Source organism: Phocoena sinus, chromosome X, assembly GCF_008692025.1.
Source record: "Phocoena sinus isolate mPhoSin1 chromosome X, mPhoSin1.pri, whole genome shotgun sequence".
Classification (NCBI taxonomy): domain Eukaryota; kingdom Metazoa; phylum Chordata; class Mammalia; order Artiodactyla; family Phocoenidae; genus Phocoena; species Phocoena sinus.
The window spans coordinates 63361987-63382299 of record NC_045784.1 but is presented as its reverse complement, the minus strand read 5'-3'; the positions used below and the strand labels follow the sequence as shown (position 1 = coordinate 63382299).

General features: G+C 36.0%; 1 protein-coding gene across 2 annotated transcripts in view; it reads right to left on the bottom strand.

Moving 5' to 3' along the window:
• The window catches only part of CHIC1 (cysteine rich hydrophobic domain 1), a 50850-nt gene extending 32377 nt beyond the window's left edge, over nt 1-18473 (bottom strand). Inside the window, exons 1-3 of one of the 2 annotated variants that reach the window (XM_032620708.1) lie at nt 18041-18473; nt 6988-7042; nt 1079-1234 (exon numbers count right to left, since the gene is read on the bottom strand). In XM_032620708.1, the coding sequence (XP_032476599.1) occupies nt 1079-1234; nt 6988-7042; nt 18041-18327 (498 nt within the window). In that variant the 5' untranslated portion in view covers nt 18328-18473. The remainder of the gene's footprint in view (nt 1-1078; nt 1235-6987; nt 7043-18040) is intronic. The other variant, XM_032620709.1, reaches the window with a different exon arrangement.
• Nucleotides 18474-20313: the final 1840 nt, after the last annotated feature.

Below are 20313 nucleotides of genomic sequence, written 5' to 3'. Positions count from 1 at the left end.
AAAATCCCATAATTAATTCACATTGAGGCTTTAAAAATAATGAGGATGGGTAGGAGTTATTGATTTGTAACTTTTAAAAGATATGATAATTAAAGAAAGAAATTTATGCTGTCATTTTTTTTAACTTACACAAAGCCATTTGAGAACATTGCTCATGCTTTGACAAACAATAAACTAAGCTCTATTTAAAATAAAGCACTGATCTACTGGTAGTGACCAAGAGAATTAATAAAATGTCTAATTTTCCATTCAAAAAGTTATAGGGGTGACAGTATTTTATTATTTGTTTTTTTGAAGTAGACATTAAGGAGGGCAAGAGAAAGATGGAGAGGAAAATGTAATGAGTACTTGTTGGGAATCTTTTTGGTTTATGAAACAACTGCATCACTAATTATACCCCCACAAGGTGCTGTGATGTTGAATATGGTTCAGTAGGCTAATTATTATTTAGAAGTTTAAATGAAATCATCAGTGTGGTACAGGGAAAATAACTGTAGGTAAAATGAATTAATTTTCCTCATTGGCTTCAATTAAAAAGTTTAAAAATATCTTCCCACAGGAGGAAAAATCATTCTAAAGATCAAAATAAAATTTTAAAGAAGACGAGATAAATGTAGTAGTCTTAAATCCATGACATAACTGGTAATGTCATGTCAGAATGTTATTTCAACATGTTCAAAACTAACAAGCATTTCCCCTACCAACTTTGTAGATTACTCTCACTTCTGCCTTTCTTCAGATCAGAAGAAACTCTCCCATATACCTGTGGCTTGGAAATACTTTAAATCATAGCTTCAGGTTTTGTAAACAGAATAAGTAGCCCAGTCACATTTATATTTACTTAAGTACTCCACTTACTTTGCACTTATTTAAAATAATGATTGAACCCATATTAAGTGATAAAGCGTTGATAAAGGTTGGACAAATGACTTAATCTCTCTGACCCCGAGTTTCTTTATATCTAGAATGAGGACAGCATTGTTATGACAATTTAATAAATTCTGTAAAGTACTTGGCACACAGCAAGTGTTCAATAAACGTTAGCTCATTATTATTACACAATAAAATGGTTACTCACTCTTTTGTTGAGACAAATAACGGGCCACAGGCTGCAACCCAGTGTGCAACAGCAGCAGAGACAACCACACAGCAGCCATTTCACATTGACTGGGAGAGCCTTTTTCAAACATGCATTCACACGGCCAATGCTGGTCTTAAATTCTTCTGGGGCCACCTACAACAAGGGTGCAATCTTTAACAGTCTGTGGGCAGCTTTCTACTATTTGTCTCTAAATCTAAAGAAAATGTTTGTCTTATTACAAGTACTTTAAGGAATTACATGTCTAAATATATTTCCTCCCTATCTTTCCCTCGGTGCTTTGTGACCGCCTGGAGGGGTGGGATAGGGAGGGTGGGAGGGAGGGAGACGCAAGAGGGAAGAGATATGGGAACATATGTATATGTATAACTGATTCACTTTGTTATAAAGCAGAAACTAACACACCATTGTAAAGCAATTATACTCCAATAAAGATGTTAAAAAAATAAAATAAAATACCAAAAAATATGTATTACATACTCCTGGATGACATTAGAAAGCAAAACAATATAATTTCATGTTTACAGAACTTATTCTCATGTTCGAAAACAGTCTTTTGAAATTATCAACAATAAAATGAGAACAGTAACATTGGTGGTAAAGGATACCTGTTAAGCAGTTTTCTTACAAATATTCTCATTATTAAAGCAATATTATTTATAGTCTACAGTCACTCAGACCAAAGGTTGAGTAAGACTAGAAGCATAATACAACAATAAAACCTAAATACTACCAGAGTAAATAGAATTAAATTTAGACCTCGGCAATATTGCTGGATTATCTTTAAAAAGGCAGCTCTCAAAACTTTTCTCCCTGGCAAATTTGCAAGATAACAATTTTAACACTTGCCATTGTTTGTAGGGAAAAGCTACACTAACAAAAGACAGTGAGGAGTGATCACATTCAAAAAACAGTCTTAATATTAGCATAAAATGGACTCATAGCTGCTATAAATTTTAGAAGTTCAGAGATCCTTAAATATACAAATTTAATATTTTTAATTACTACCTCCATTCCTGGAAGTGGCTGCTTGTGCCTCTCTGTAAACAATGACAAAGTCAGTTCAAAGGCAAGAGCATGACAGGCATAATTAGATTTATACAAAAAACTCTGCTTGAAGGTTATACAATTCAAAGGTATACTAAAAATAGTTTGCTTTCAGTGAAATCACATTTCTGGATCACAAAAATGATTCCCTTTCATTTAGAAAGCCGTCACACTGTAAAATCTATGGGAAAAAAATTCTGCCATCTGGTTGTGCAAGCAAAAATTATGAAATTACTAGGAAGAATAAGCTGCTGTAAAATAAAAACCTCACTAGCACGTTTGGTATCAAAAATACAGAGCTTTATAACTCTTCCAAGTAAAAACTGTATTACAGGAATCAATTTATTACATTTTTGTCTTTTAATAAACATGTCTTAGAATCAATACTACAATACATACCTATTAGCAGATGTTAGAAAGACACATGACCACAGAATTCAGTACCATCATGATTTAAACATTAAATAATTATACTAGCTTTATTAGAATTGTTCATGCCACCCAATAATGTTAATCGCTTAACCTATAAATTAGATTTTCTTCCTAATATGTTAACAAGTTGTGAAATTGTAAGGCTCAAAACTGTATTTACAGGAGGAAACTAAACTGATTTCATTCTCCAATATGACCTAAAGACAATCACTGAGTGAAAAGAATTCCAAATAAATGACTAAATATCTGGAGTAAATATGAAAGTAAATTCAGAGAACCATGGCTTATAATTGAAAATAGAAAACACCAACAGGCTAAGCACATTAAGACAACAAGTCAAGATCTAGATTCTAGTCTCTTATTAGTTATAAAAAATCCTAGGTAAGTTCATTTAATTTTTGTGAGTTTTAGTCTCCCATCTATAAAATGAAATAAATAATTTTTCTATTACATACCTCACAGGGAATGGAAATTATACCTTAGAAAGGACCTCCTAACTAGAATGCTTTGAGAAAGGAAGTCAGTGAATCGTATCTGACTAGATTTGGAGAAAGAAAAGCAAAGCTCTTTTTTGCATCGAGTATCACCTGAAGGTTTTTATCAGGTAACTTAATACTCCACAGCTTTGCTACACAGTCTATTATAAACAAAAGGATAAACTGCTACATTTTGAATGCAAATTTAATGCTTTTCAATTCTTAAGAGAAAAGAAGTTCTTTGTAAAATCAAGGTACTAAGTTGCTATCTTAAAATTTACCTCTCAAAGAGTGATATTCAACTTCTTTTTTCCTAGTGAACCACTGAGCAAGCAAATGGAAGTTAAAATAAGGAAAATATATTTATATATTTAGCTGTAATCTGTAATATAACATTATTATCAATTTTCTTTAAACTGTGTATCCAGAAACACTAATACATTTTTTAAATATGGCAAATTTTGATATAAACTCATAAAATTATTAAATCTGTCCATTTACAAATTTAAGTGCTTGTAAGTAGAATTTAAATTTATGTTTAAAAAGTAAAATTTTTATTTAAAACTTTTATTTAAAAGCATGTAAGCACAGACGAGAAAAAGTAAAGAATGAGGCTAAAGTCAGAAATGAATCAATCCAAAATGTAAAATTTGATTTTTGTTTAAAACACTGTGAATGAAGTAAATTATATGCCAAGGTATATAAAATTTGTTATAAGATTTATCTTTCATTACATGCTTCTGGAAATGAATTAACAAAAGCATTTCTAAAATGTGGCAATTTTCCTTCTTCTCCACCAATACTTTCCACTTTTAACATATAATATTCACAGTTTGTACTCTCTTACTATGGACAAATTAAAAACTAAAACATTCAAGTTACTAAAAGTGAGAATTCAAATTTTTTGAAGTCATAACAGAAACATATTGAAAAGAAAACTTTTACTAGAATTTCAAAGAATAAACTGAAATCTTCATTTTGACTTTAAAAGGAAGCCAGAATTGTCTTTGAAAAAAAAATCTGTATTTGAATAACAGTAAAAGTCATAAAACAGAGATAAAGGCATAGGAAATGAGAATTGGTTAACTCCCGATTTTAAACAATGTGAAAGAAATGTTTAGTTAACTGTGTGGAATCAGAGTTAATAACATTTTACTCATTTACTTCCATATAATTGAGTATTTCTAGTAATGAAGGTTAGATGGAAGCCCTTTACTTTGTAGCTGAATGGCAGGTTGTAAAGAAACATTTAATTCCTTTTGACTTTCTTAGAAAGAAAAAAGAAAGCCACATCATAAAGGTGGGGGAAAGGGTCATAATATTTTATAACAGGATGCAAGAGACTTTGCAAACAGAAGAAAATCTAAGCAAAACCCAGCAGGACTGATTTGCCTCCTTCAATCATGGGGAACACAACCCAATCAATCACTTGTCATACTGGATCGCAATAGTAAAGGTGGATTTTATGGTTTATGGTTCCCAACACTGCACACTAATCTCCCTGTAACACCATTTAATTGTTTCAAGCTGAGGGCCGGAAGCTTTTATTTCTTTTCTGAAGTTTTGTGGTTCTTCATTTTCTGGTCACCAGAATCTGTATGTAGACACCTGTTTGATATGTCCTATCACGACAGGAGGACTTATCTTCAGTGAAAGGAGGAAACAATCTTTCCTTAACTTAATATAAAAGATTATCTTTTTATTTATATTAAAAGCATTAATACATAAGAAGCACAAAATTAATACTGAGCCACAGAACTTAACAAAATGGCTTTTGAGGTTTTCAGAATTCACTCCACAATTTTGCTTAGTTTAGGCATAAATGCTATATAGAATTCCACTCATGCTAGAATACTGGTTTTGTAAAGTGCAGATTTATTTTTCTACTTTACCTACTGCATTTATTCATTTTGAAATATACTTACACTGCTGCTAAGTCTGGAATTCAAACCTTTTTTTTCTTTTAGATTTTTTCTGAAACACGCAAATTCTTTTTTGCCTCTCAAGACCCCACAGTTATCAGAGATGCATTTTGATAATCCAAAATAACCTATACAAATGAAATAGTGCCTACCGGAGAAAAATCATCTCATTAAAGAGAAAATAAATAAAGTTATCATGTGACTTTGAAAAAAAATCAGATTTTCAGAATTCCTTTTAGTTTTTTTCATCACCAAACACTAAACTAGGAAAAACATCACTGTATAATTTATGCCTCATTCAATTTATGAGAAATTTTGTGCATTTAAATAATGCACACTAGAATAAATATCCAATCATTATGTGTTACGAAAACGGTCACCTGAAAAGAATGGATATCTTTAAGAACAGTTCATATCCAGATCATTTAGGTTGTGTGAATGCATACCAAAGGCAGCTTAATATTCCTACTTCCCTAGTTTAAAAAATGACTATCTTTTGTGCTGGTGGAATTTCTAGTTTTAGAAGGCTTGGAAAGAAATGAAGAGGTGTGAAGAAATATTCTGAAGATTCCTCGTGCACATAAAAGTGGCCAATTTCAAAGATGGATAATTCTTACACCTGGGAACTCTATTCTCTGACATATTTTTTGATTATTCATTTTCTAGAGTTACTTGTATTTGTAATTCAAACTTTTTAAAACTAAACCAATAATAAAGCTGGATGTAACTGCCCAGACAACACATGCAGCAGCATCAAGGGAAACATAAAGAACAAGTTTTCCACTGGAGATGCTTTAATTCACATTCTCTTTAATATTGAATTTGCCATCTTTCCACAGACAAATTACTATTCAAGAGATTTTTTCCCATAGCTATTTTTTCCCTTGGAAAAAACATTTATGATTAATTCATATACACAAATCTAAGTCTGAACTGCTGCTTAAATTGGTGAATAATTCTAAATGATCAGGATAGGAAGGTAGAACATACTAGAGAGTGAGGCCAAAATCTCAAACCAAAGGGCTCTTTGTATCCTAAAAAGATAAATGGCCACATATTTTCTAATGTTCACTTACCTAGGGACTATCACCACTTGTTTAGTACTATATGGAATGATTTGACATTATATATCAGGAGAGACAGAAAAGGTCAACAGTCAAAGAGAACAAATTATCGATGGGACCGAGAACAAACAATTACTCAGATGAAGAAGGTTAAAGTAGCAAAAGCAATTAAAATTGAAAGCTGGTGAGTAAAGTGGAAAAACAATCAGGGTGAAACTGGGATATACTGATGAAAAATTATCAATAACAACCACAAACTTACATTGTGAAGCTAATAAGTACCTCACAATACGCTAGGAGTTTTATATATTCTTTTTGCCTTAGTCAGAGCTTTTTCCTTTGGGTTTAGAAGTTAGCATTACTGTTGTAAGAGGATTTTCCAAACAGTTTTGAATCCTAGGAAGTCTTTGAATATTGAGCCTCGATGCTAGAAGATACTACTGGGTGTAGAGGAACCAGGAAACAAAAAGGTAATAACAATTTATTGCAGTGAATACAATTGTAGAAGCTCAAGCTATCTAAATGACAGAAAAATGTCCAACCAAAAATTTGATTTTTTGATGTATAACAAATCACATCACAGGACACTAAAATTCATAGAGTGATACAAATTTGAACACTGATAACTTCGTTAACTCTAAAATCATTGGAAATTACTGACCTAAATGAAAACAATTATAGCTACCAGTGATGAGAAAAAAGGCAAAACTGGAAAAACTGAACAGATAAGTAAGTAATGGCTGGCATTAATGGACATGAACAAAATAACTGGTCATATGCTAGTAGTCATGGAGACAGCTTTCAGTCACTAATGACATAGCCTCCAATTACCCTGACCTCTTATTATCAGACTTCATTACAGTGAGTCAAAGCACTTGTCATAACACTAAATCAGCCATAAAACAATGCTTTTAGAATTGAAAAGTTCAATGCAAACTCTCACTTACCTTCCCTGTTAGAACTGAGGGAAATTCAGTATCAAACTTGTTGCTCAAGCCAAACCTTAAAAACAAAGACAGAACAAAATATATTCTACCCAGCATATTTAACTCTTTGCCTTAAAAAAAGTTACAAAGCCATGCATTTTTCTTTTGATGTTGGGACCTAAAAGCACGTCCTAAAAATAATTTGATATTTATAGAAAATACACCTTTGACTATTAATCCAAATTAATAGTAAAAGAAACTTAAGGAGCCAATGTTAAAGTAGGATTCTAACTAGAACCATGATATGAGATTAAAAAATAATAGAGAAACACTGACATACAGCTGGAAATATCACAACTTTTGATTGAAACATCTCTGTTAAAACCCATTTTAATTGATAACTGTTGGAACTGGCTGATGGGTTATATATGGGAGTGGATTATATTATTCTTTCTACTTCTGTGGATATATGAAAATTCCTAATAAAAACTAATGTAACCTTTGGAACTATAGAGCTTGACAACTTATGATCAGTTACTATTCAGATACTCAAAGGTTGATCCTTATGAATGGCTTTTATGTATATGTTCAACCAATTTTGAGAAAACAGATCCCAGCCTCAAAAGCTCTGACTTTTTTCAAGTACACTCACTGAAATCTGTACTAAGTCAAAATGATTTTTTATAAGCCTTCCTTCACCTACTTGGTGATTGATTTCGGTAGGAATAACAAAGGTCACTTCCTGCATGTTAGATGATATATCAGAGTGACTACAATTTTATGTTAGTGTAAGCAAAAAACACTAACATTTAATAAGAACTCCTTTTGAGGTAGACAATAATAGTAACAGTTACCAGTAACTATCTACTTACCATGGGTTAGACACTGTGTTAGGTAAATACATTACCTCTAAAATTCACAAGCCTTCAAGAGAGGTATTGTTATCTCTGTTTTACAGAGAAGGAAGCTGACACTCAGAAAAAATTTTTTCAAAAAGTAATCAAATGACTTGCCCAAAGTCACATAGTAAGAGGAGGCAACCAAAATTCAAATGCTAATCCCTAAATTCTTTCTGTCCTATATTAAGCTCCTTGAGAACAGAAACTATGGCTTATTTCCTTTGCTATCTTCCACTATGCTTAGTAGCACAATGGAATCTAGTAGGTGCTTAATAAAAGTTTGTTGAATAATAAGCTACTGTATGTCCTGTTTGATTCTACTGATTTATTGCACTTTGGTCTTAGGGTCACTTTAAAGACATCTTAAGAATCCAACGTCCTATTAAAACTCTCTGTGAGAATCACAGTCTCCTTGTATCATTTATGCTAACAGCTCCTCTTCAAGGACACAAGCCAATCCTTGTGCTCTTTTTGTGCAAGACTACATTTAGCAGCTAGCAGCAAGGTACATATCTGTACATAAATATATTTTACCTTGCATGTTTAAAATGTATTTTAAAACAACAAATTCTATATTTTAAGAGTTGAGCAAATTAATTAGCAATTATAAAAAGAACTTAACTTCATTAAAAAACTTCATTCTCTAGGTGTCAGTACAACACATAACGAGAGCATAACATTTTTATAATAACATTCTCATAACATTCCCCTTAAAACTATACATAGAGGAGTATAACCTAACTTAAAAATAAAATGGTACTCTTGTACATGAATTTTTATGGCAACTTTCATGTGCTGTTTGAGAAACTGATACTCTAGTGTTAAATATATATTTGTAACTATGTACTAGCTAAGCAATCAGTAACATGACAAATATTTAATAGAGCAAGAAACATATTTAATTCAAATCATATTTAGGTAAATAGTGACCTTATCACTAGTCAAAAAGATGTAATTGAATTCATTATTCCACAGTTAATTCTTATTGTGTAACAAAGAAATATATACAGGTTTCATTTATAGAAAGTAGACATGATACATTTGAAAGCAGAGCTCTATTTCCATTCGTACAGCTTGTCTTTTATTTTTTTAAATTAGGGCTTCCCTGGTGGCACAGTGGTTGGGAGTCCGCCTGCTGATGCAGGGGACACGGGTTCGTGCCCTGGTCCGGGAAGATCCCACATGCCGCAAAGCGGCTGGGCCCGTGAGCCATGGTCGCTGAGCCTGCGCGTCTAGAGCCTGTGCTCCGCAACGGGAGAAGCCACAACAGTGAGAAGCCCGTGTACCGCAAAAAAAAAAAAAAAAAAAAAAAAAAATCCAATTTCTTTATTTATTTATTTTTGGCTGTGCAGTGCAGCATGTGGGGTTTTAGTTCCCTGACCAGGGATCAAACCTGTGTCCCCTTCAGTGGAAGCACTGAGTCCTAACCACTGGACCACCAAGGAATTCCCCTTTTGCCTTTTAGATACAATGTTAATAATATGTTCCTACCTCCATTAGAGACTGCTGCCATTATAGCTTTTCCCAGTTGCCATTCTTTTACTACATATCAAATACATAGAGGATATAGACAGATGTATTCCTCAAAATGCATGGAATATATCTATTATTTAAAAAAAATTTAGCTTTGCTATTCTCTTTGCATTTATCACCAGACAAATGAACTTTCGTTGCCACTGTTTCCATTTCCTTAATATTATCCCTTCCTTTCTTAACCTTTTGAATGAACATGCTGGCTTTTTTTTTTTATTTTGGCTGTGCCGTGTGGCATGTGGGATCTTAGTTCCCCCACCAGGGATCGAACCCGTGCCCCTGTGTTGGGAGCATGGACTCTTAACCACTGGACCACCAGGGAAGTCCCTAACCTTCTGAAATTTCTCTTTTGATGCTGTTACTATACTGAAAATAATCCCTTATTTGGTAAATTTATTTAGAAAGACAAGTTCATCTTATTTAGTGCCAAATTCAATGTCCTCTTCTCAGAACTTTCCTCCCGACTTTGCAGCCTGTGATGCTGTTCACCACTCCTTCCTAACATTCTCCGATTCATTCACTCTCTCCTAACACTCTTGTCTTTTCCCAAAGTTTAGCTGTTAGTCATCTGCTCCTCTTTCTAAAGGAATTACAACAGTTCATCTATTTTTAATAGCCTTGACAATCACTTCTATGCCAAATCTATATCTCTAGTTCTATATTTCCCAACATGCTCTAGTCCCTCATCTCTAATTGCATACTAAAAATTTCCATTTGGAAATAATGCCATTTGTAGCAACATGGATGGCCCTAGAGATTATTATACAAAGTGAAGTAAGTCAGAAAGAGAAAGAGAAATGCCATATGATATCACTTATATGTGGAATCTAAAATATGACACAAATGAATTTATCTATGAAACAGAAACAGACTCACAGACATAGAGAACAGACTTGTGGCTGCCAAGGGGGAGGGTGGGTGAGGGAGGGATGGAGTGGGAGTTCGGGGTTAGCAGATGTAAACTAGCATATATAGAATGGATTAACAACAAGGTCCTACTGTATAGCACAGGGAATTATATTCAATATCCTGTGATAAACCATAATGGAAAAGAATATGGAAAAGAATGTATACATATATATAAATGAATCACTTTGCTGTACAGCAGAAATTAACACAACATTGTAAATAACTATACTTCAATAAAATAAATTTAAAAAAACAACAAAAATAACAATTTCCATTTGGATATCTTGCTACAAAATAATACACCTCAAGTGAACATGTCTAAAATTAAAAGTTACCTTTTATTGGAAACTGGCTCCCCCCTTTCAAATTCCTCATCTCTATCAATGGCACATTGACTCTCTTTAACCTAGACCCTGGTATTTTTTGGACCTTCCCTCTCCTATTTTTTGCACCTTGCTTATATCCAGGTGGTCCCAAGTCCTATTATTTGTTCCTCTGAAATGATTCTCATATCATTTCCTTCCTTTCCATTGCCACTGCTGTGTTGGCTCGTCTTTGCTCATGTGGTTTCTCTTGCTTCCACTCCCTAGTTTCAATCCAATGCAGTCCTCAAAACTCAAGTCAACCCCTGCTGCAAGCCTTCATGGATTTCCCTTTCTCTGAACACTCATAGCCAACTTTAATCTGTACTACACAATTCAAAATTTAATAAAATATTTTCTTTTATTCTTCGCTGCTCCACACCAATTCCTTAAAGGAGATCTTCCTGCTAGCTTTGTAAACCAAGACCTGTACTTTCTTTTTTCTGTATTCTTCATAGTGCTTAGCCCAGTGCTCAGGTTCTCAAAAAATGCTTGCTAAATTCACATTACAAATTTTCTTCTCTAATATAAAAATGGATTGTATTTTCTAAAATATAAAAAGTATATTAGAAATGGTAAGGAGGGAATACCCTGGCAGTCTAGTGGTTAGCACTCTGTGCTCTCACTGCCAAGGGCCCAAGTTCAATCCCTGGTCGGGGAATGAAGAGCCCACAAACTATGCAGGGTGGACAAAAATTAAAAAAAAAAAGAAATGCTAAGGAAAGTGTCATTTTACTTCTTAAAATACTCCATTATGGCCTACATTTATCTACTTCAAAAGGTATAAAGATAGGCAAACTAGGCCCAATATATTCTCATAATTTGGGCTAAAAGGTAGTAGCAATTCTGTTCTTGCCTACCAGGGATTTCTTTCTTTAACTTCTCCATTAGATATTCAGCACCTAAAATGAGTACTTAAATAATCTTAGGCACAACATTTTACTTAGTAGCTACTAGGAAAATGTTGAAATGGCTCCTGCTAAATGAACACCTCAGCTTTGTTTCATAAGTAAACTATTAAGTTAAGAACTGTGAGTCCACAGAGGTTAGACAAGCTCATCTACCCATTACTGATCAGTGACAGACATGAGTCAAGATGTGGGGTTCTTCAGCATTAGACAAAGGCACTTAGGAACTGCTCACACTGTCATTTTATCGGATTCATTAAATATAGAGCCTATTATGTGTTTGAAGCTGACCCAGCTGGTGGTTCTTAATGATTGTATTTTATTTGTTAAGTGTCTCCAATGCCCCAAATTTTAATTTCTTGGACAATTCTTTGGAGTAAAGGAAACTGAGGTAAAGAAGGATGGGTCCTCTAGTTGCTCTTCCCTCTTTTCTCCCTCCCTATACCCCTTACTGTTTTTAATTCTTTTGAAAATGACTATACATCAGCCTTTGAAAACCTTGCTCAAACTTAAGTTTATGTGTTCAGGTTGTTTAAGAAAACACATCAAAGTGTAGTAAAATTCTGCCAACAAAAACCATTTCACTAGAAAACTATAGTAACATTGATTCTGAAGAACGTGCACTGATCTCTATTTACTATAACAAGAAAAAGGAAAGTCTATGCCCTTCAATTAAAAGAGATTTTTAAAAATTAGTTAATTTTTTTTGTTTTGTTTTGTTTTTTTTTTTGTTTGTTTTTTTTCTGTATGCGGGCCTCTCACTGTTGTGGCCTCTCCCATTGTAGAGCACAGGCTCTGGACGCACAGGCTCAGCAGCCATGGCTCACGGGACCAGCCGCTCCGCGGCATGTGGGATCTTCCCGGACCGGGGCACGAACCCGTGTCCCCTGCATCGGCAGGCGGACTCCCAACCACTGCGCCACCAGGGAAGCCCAAAAATTAGTTAATTTTTTATCTTCCATATGGAAATAATCATGTCTTGCTGCCCTGTAAAATGACAAGTTACCATAGCTTCAGTATTCTCAAAGCCTAAAATCTTATAAAATACTTACTTTATACAAACACAAATTAACAATGCTTCACTGTAATTCCTCAAAGACAGCTGTTTACAGAAAAGGCATTCCATTCACTGATTAGAGAAGTATCAATATTTGTAGTGCTCTCTAACTTTCTGCAGAAATGCACTGTTTGGCAAATTTGGCCATCTTTTTTCAATTCTGTATATAATCACTTCAGCTCTTTTAGATTAATTTTAATGAGAATTTTATATATTTCTGAGAATTGGTAACCTCTTATCTCTACTAACTTCTATACAGCTGTATTATCAAGGGTAAATATCTATTTATTTTAAGTAATATAAAGAGTGTGGTAATACCTATAAATAAGAAAAAAAATCTCATGAGATGTAAGATCCAAATATTCATCCTAAAAATATCAAGATGAAAAATGATAGACACTAAGCTACATCACTCAAATGTATAGTATTTCTGAAACAATACTTACAAGAGACATTTCATTATTTCTGTTTCTAAAACCTCAAATCTGTGGGAGTTAATTTAGCCATTTATATATATATTAAAGGCATTTTTGTATCTTTTAATAAAATATTTTAGGTGTGTTATACAATATTTAAATGGTAGTGCCCATCATACTGGCATACTGACACACAGAAGATGGCAGTTACTGTTCTTTGTGCTGGGTATATATACAGCAATGAGTAACACATCAAATATATCTGCCCTAATGACACTTTAAAAATTTTTTAATTTGAAAGAAGATACCCAAATATCCATTTATGATCATCATCATCTCAGATTTGGAATTACAATTATTCTGTTTAGGTCATTCAACTTCTCAAAAAATTATAATTGATTGATAAGACATTAAATGATATCTTGATAAGTAACGAGAAAACCAATGTGTAAAGATAATATAAGTACACAGGGGTATTCTGACACATAAAGTCTTGCTCAACAAACCTTTCAGAGGTAAGGACATGCCATAACCCCCACCCCAAATCTGGTAGTATTGTATCTATGCTCAGAAACACAAATACTCTCCAAAGGATGATTCAACTAACTAGCATTTGTTGAGGGCCTATAATACAGCACACACTATGGTGGGCATATTTTTACTAAAGTGAACCAGTATTTATTCAACTCACTTTTACTGAGTGTCTACTTCAGGGCAGGCACTGTGTTAGGCACTGAGAATTCAGAGGGAACCAGTGATTGTCCTGCCATTTCTGCTTCCAATTTATTCAGGGCAGAGAAGACTTGCAGGAGGTGGTGACTTATGAGGTAAAGGTGGTAGGTACTGGGATTCTAGATGAAGGCCCCAGCTTGAGCAGAGGCAAAGAGATAAACAGCATGCTGTGAATAAGAAAATACAAGCAGTAAAGGGAAATGTCAAAAGATTAGGCTGATAGATAGGCAGGGTCCAGTTCTATATTCCATGTTATAGGGCTTAGACTCTATCCTGTGGATGAAGGGGAAACCACAGAAGTCTTAAACAGGAAAGTGGTGTCTCCATTGAGCAGCAGGCCGAGGGATAGATTTGGAGGTGACAAGGATGAAGACAATATGACTAGTAGGGTGGTGAAAGGGGCATGAATCAGGGAAGTGGTGGTAGGGAGGAAAAGAAGAAATTTTTAGGTCATACATTACTAATACCCACTGATTGCTTAGCTGTGAGAAGACTGAGTGGGAAAGAGGAACCACTGATAAATAATGGGATAGGAGGAGGTCCATTTAACTGAGTTGGAGAACTCAGAAATAGGAGGAATTTTTTGAGGGGTTGGGATGGGGGTGTGAGGGGATGTGAGAGGGGGAGGATGAGTTTTGTTTTGAGTACGTTGAATTTAAGATGTCAGTGAGCCATTACGTGAGGAAGTCCAGATAAGAGTCAGAGCAGAGTCTGGTATAGAGATACTGATACATATTTGGGAGACATCAGAGAATTGAAACCATGAGAGTCAAGATGAGACCATCTTGATAGAGCAGGGAATGAGAATAGTGGGCTGAGAACAAAACCCTGGAGATCACTAGTATTTAAGGAGCAAGAAAGGAAAAGAAACCCATGAACGAGGCAGTTAAGGAATAACCAGAAAAATATAAGGAGAACCAGGAAAAGTGAAATGGCCAAGGAATTCCTAGATTTGTTTAGCTGGCAAAATGTTTTTTTTAAAATCAGAATTTGAATACCTTTAGGCAAAACATATACCTTCCAGTTCAACTAAGGCCCCATCATTACTCATGCTGCACTATTTTCTGTGACCTGTCTCACCTCTGAAGGCCAGTGTGTTTATGACCCCTGGAGTAAAAGCCTCTGAGAAAGAGGGAGTCATTATATGCAGCAGAGAGGACCAGAAAGATAGGAAATTGAAGATGCCCACTAATTTAGCAACAGGAGGGTCATGGTGATCTTAATGATACCAGTTTGTCTGTGGTCATGGTGGCAGAATCCAGATTACAGAAGGGTGAAGAGGAAATAGATATGGTGAATGTAGCTACTCTTAAGAAATTTGGAGAAAGAAGGAAGAGAGATTAGACAATAGCTAATGGGGAATGTAGGTCTAGGAAGGCTTTTATTTTTAAAGAATTAGAGAGACTGAATATGTTTACAGGCTGAGCCAACAGAGAGGCTGAGTGAGGTAATATAGAGAGAGGTGCTGCCTGGGAGGAGGCTGGAAGAGAAGGGTATGGAAAGCACAAATGGAGGGGTGAGTTTTGAACAAGCAGAGGGACTCCATGATCTCTGAGGGTGGAGGAAGAGAGCACAGGAATTCAAACCTAATTAAGATACAGTACAGGTGTTTCAGCAGGAAAGTGACATGATTAAACCGTGTTTTACGAAAATTAGTTTGGCACAAGCATGCACATGGATTGGGGTGGGGAGAGGTGGCAGACTGTGGCCGCAATTCAAGCAGGAGATGATGGCAACCCAAACTAGAGAGGTACCAGTAGAAATGGAGAAAATGAATGATCTAATAGACCTTTTAAAGGAAGAATTATGTCATGATGACATAATTCTGGGACAGACTGGCAAAGGGCAATTCAAGGAGAAGGAAGAGTTAAAAATGACTCAAGGACTTGAAATATTACCCTGGAAGATTGGAATGGCAGTATCAGGGTCAGAAATGGGGAAACTGGAATGCACAATCTGGGGAGGGAAAATAAATTGGGTTTAAGATATACTGAGTTTGAGGTGATGGTTCTCAAATTTTAAACTTTGTAAAGAAACAACATCCTCTAAAGAACAGATGACTGCACGAAGAATGAAAAAAATAAGAATGGGAGAGAATAAGAAATATTTCATTCAGATAGGGCAACTAACACTCCCATGCCAGAAAAAAATTAAAGAGGCTGATATTTTAGACGTCTCAGAATTAGATTAACTATTTCCTAAGGATCTTACTTTACCTGTTGTAAGGAAGGTTTTCCTATCATAGAAAGACCAGTTTCTCATTTAACATCAAACATGCTTTCTAGGTCAGAGAATGTGTACAATACAACTAAGTAATTTTCCAAACTATGTACACTGGTTAGCAATTCAAGTACTGGTTTGCTGCTTTTCAGGTTTTGGCTTCAATTAATACCAGCAGTTACTATGAGCACCATTATTTCACACTCCTTATTCCAGAATTTTTAAGCTGAGAAGGTCATTACACCTATCATAAGGGCCTGGGCATGGCAAGTGTCAGTGCTTTGCTTTTAATTGAAAATAGGTTGTTAAGTACTTCACCATGGTTGTGTGAGGAGTAGAATGGAACCACAAATAAGTTTCAGGGAACTTAAACTCTGTTTTCTTGCCTGTTCCTTGTTTTCTGAATTTTAGGAAAAAAATGAAGGGGAGGAATGCTGGAATATAAAATTATAGACTGGAATAAAAAGCCTTTTTCTGTTTGATCATATGAAATAATCTGCATGAAAGTAACCTTTGGTACCAGAATCATAATTAATTTGAGTAATAAATTGTTTCCCTAGTGATGAAAGGAATGGAAATAAAACAGCGCAGTAAGCTGGCATCTGAACATTGTAGGCTATCTGCAAAATTCTTGGACCAAGAAAAATTGTGTTAAAATTGCCTAACCAAAAGGCAGGTCTAAAAATCTCCCCACACTCTTCCACAATTTTGAAATCTTCCTTAATACTTTTCATGCAAAGATCACAAAAGTATATTACAATTAAAATACTCAGCATGTTAAAATTAAAAGCTAACATGACGGGGGGAGGTGGTGCATAATATATGATTTCAGATAATATGAACTCAACTGAAAGTCAGAGGGGTAGGTGAGCCATTATCAAAATTACAGGCAGCATGACTTGATAGGAAAAAATAGTCCTATTTTGAAAACTCAGTAAATGATAGCATAATTAAGAGGATGCACATGACACTATTCAAACTTCCAAGTATTTACTGTCCAAGCACATAAAAACGAGAAAGCACTCTTCAAAGACCAGAGAACCATTAAATTTTTCTTGTGCTTTGACAACTACTACTCTATGAGGTCCCTCCCCCTTTTTATTTTCTCAAATATGATCCAAGATGTCAATTTTAAAAAAAACTCTGTATGAGTTTTCAAAAAATCATTCTCAGCTCCTAGGGGACTAATTTCCATATATATTTAATGTTTGCATATTTAATATTTGGGAATACAAAATCTCCTGCAGGTATGTTAAATTATTTCAGAGCTGAAAGGCTTTAAAAACCATCTACTCCAAACCCCTCATTTTACCAATGGAGAAATCAAGGCCCAGAAATGGGAAGTAACCTGACCAAGGTCACAGGGCCAGTAAGAAGCAGGGCTGGGACTAACATACAAGAGCCCTCACTCTCAATCCATTGCTCTTTCTACGTTTCATAGCTACTTCTCACCCTGAACCTCTAATTGTGTGATATTTAAGAAACGTCAGAATGAGGAGTGATCAAGACACAGAAAGGATTATTGAATTCATTTACAAAGGGATTAGATAGGAAGAATGGATGGATGAATACATGGATGGGTGGATATTCTATAATGTTATTCACAAAATATATTATGTTTCTGTTTTGAAGAGTCCAAGCCTAGGTCTCGTCACTTGTTACAGCTGTCACCGTGTTCCACCAGACATCAATCTTGGCGGCAAAGAGTCCGCTGGTACATCCTGCAGTTTAAAGACTGTTCATCGCCAGCATACACAGAAGCAAGGAGACTCACCCCTACTCCAATCCCTCTGGCTCCCAACTCCCTAACTTCCCTGTCCTATATATACTCACTTTTTACCCGGTGTTGGTGCATCACATTTGCTTTCTCCTCACTTCCTTTACACTTGTCTCCCTCAGTTTCCCCATTTAGACCAGGTGTCCTTTCCTAACTATATGCCTCAGTCAGCCCTCCCCCACTCCACAGGCCCCTCGACTGCCTTATTCCTCTGTCGCCAAATCTCAGCCATTTCAAAACCCACGGCTCCCTCTCGCTTACACAGTGATGTGGCCGGCGCCCCGCACCAATACTGGGTCGGGGGCATATCTCCGCAGATGCTCTTCGCTCACTACCCGAGGCGGGGGCGGCGTATCCTCCACCTGCTCCTCTTCTTCTTCCTCCTCCTCCTCTTCTTCCTCCTCCTCCTCATCTTCCTCGTCATCGTCAGGCCCCGATACCGACGACGACGACGACGGCGACGACGACGACGTTGCCGCTTCTTCTTCCTCCTCCTCCAGTTCCGAGATCGTGTCGAACTCCGCCATGTTGGGCAGCAGGATGCTCATCACGTGACCTCTCGATCACTGCCACCCTCACGCAGAAGAGTTTGAACCTGCTGAGGTGCTGGAAGAGGAGGGGGAACGAAATGCAGAGAAAGATGAGGGGTGTAGGGACAGGATTTAAGGAGATGCGCCTGCGTGGTGGGGTAGACCGGGGGGCGGGGGGGGGCGGAGGGTGTTGGAGGCGGGGGCATGAGGGAGAGAGGAGCAAAATCAGTGTACGCTTGCGCGGCTCCAAGGGAAGGGGGGCGTTAGAGGTGAACTACTGGGAATTGTCGAGGTACGGTATGCGGGTGCTGCTCTTAATACTGCTGTTTGGGCTTCTGCTGCTTGTTTCCCGCGGACGTATCTTCTGGTTTTATTTCCTATTAATTAATAATGGGTATTATTACCCCCTTCCCTCCAGTGCAGGGAAGGGATAGTCTATAAAAGTGAGGTTAGAACTTTGCCCCATATATCTTAAGGTATACACCAATCCCTTACGTTTGTTCTGCATTACAGTTTAAAAGACTTTTACAGCAGAACTTTGCCACACCCTGGGAGGCATTTTTATTAACATTTTACTGAAGAGGAAACTTTCTACTACTTCTACTATGCAATACTTACGGAGGACTTACTAAGTGTCAGGGACTGTGCTAAGTGCTCTATGTGCGTATCTCATTTAATACTTCACAACCCTATGAGATATGTACCATGATGATCTCATTTTACCGGTGGGAAACCTAGATGCAGAAAGGGTAAATAACTTGCCCAAGGTCATGAAGTTACTAAATGGCAGACCTGGTTTTAAACTTGGGGGGTCTTTTCTAATTCCAGAAGCCCAGCACTCTTAACCAAAGGGCTATACTGCCTGAAATTGTTTGGAAGGGCTTCGTAGAGTGGTGCCTTTTGGGCATCTTGAAAGGTGTTTGAATTTTGGAGTTTTCGGGAGCGGGGGAGGACTCCAACCCTAGGAAACATTAATTAACATCATCCATTTTCCAGACACTGGGCTAGACTCTTTCACATACAATATCTCAGTTAACCCTTAAACAATTCTGTGAGGTAAGCATCATCATTATCTATTTTATAGATAGCAAAGCAGTCTCGGGAAGTTTAAGTAATTTATTAAGGTCTCTGGTGACCTTTTGTCCAAGATTTTCCATTTCAAATATTCTATCTTCCCCACACCCACTAAAATGTTACAGAGATCACATATTTTGAGTTTCCAATCCATGTCTCAAACTATTTCGTACTTGGCAGCAGCACAAAAATCAATGCCATAATTCAGGGATCATTAAGACAATAAATTCACACAGCTGCTAAGTAATAAAACAAATACTGTAATCCAGGTATTCTAATGTTAGCTTCACTGCTCTTTCTGCTACACTAGCTGCATCCCAGTTAGTTGATGAGACAGGAAACAGATATAGCCACACTTGAATTTAGGGTGAGCATTTTATTAACAGTATAGCAGTAAAAACAAAGCATCTAGGATGTATGAGGGAGGAAGAAATTAGTTCTGTGAAAGGCACTGATCAAACCATCATCATTATCAAGGAGGTTGCATTATTAAAATGGAAAAAAATTTGTTGTACTCAAAAGTTTGATTATTTAGGAACTTTAAAAGTAAGTTGCAGCACTATCAGTGAGCAACAAAATCTAGTATTTTATAGCAGAGAGAACTTTATCTACTAGCCAGAAATTATAATTAAAGATAGAACCTTAAAGTATTTTATAATAGCCTTCTGGTATGTCTTTTCTTGGGCATTAATAAATAATGTCATGTCATTTATCAGAGCAAAATACCTTAGACTTAAGATCAAATCAATATTCTGCATCAGTTCTTCTCTTTCAAAAAGCAAAAAAGCCATAGGCAATACTAAAAATGTTTCAAATATCTTATATTATCTGTAAAGTTCCACTAAGTCAATCTCTAGAGGGAAGTATTGTGCTATTACTGCTTAAGTGGTAGTTCACCACTCAGGATTAGCCTAGGTAGGGATATTTGAA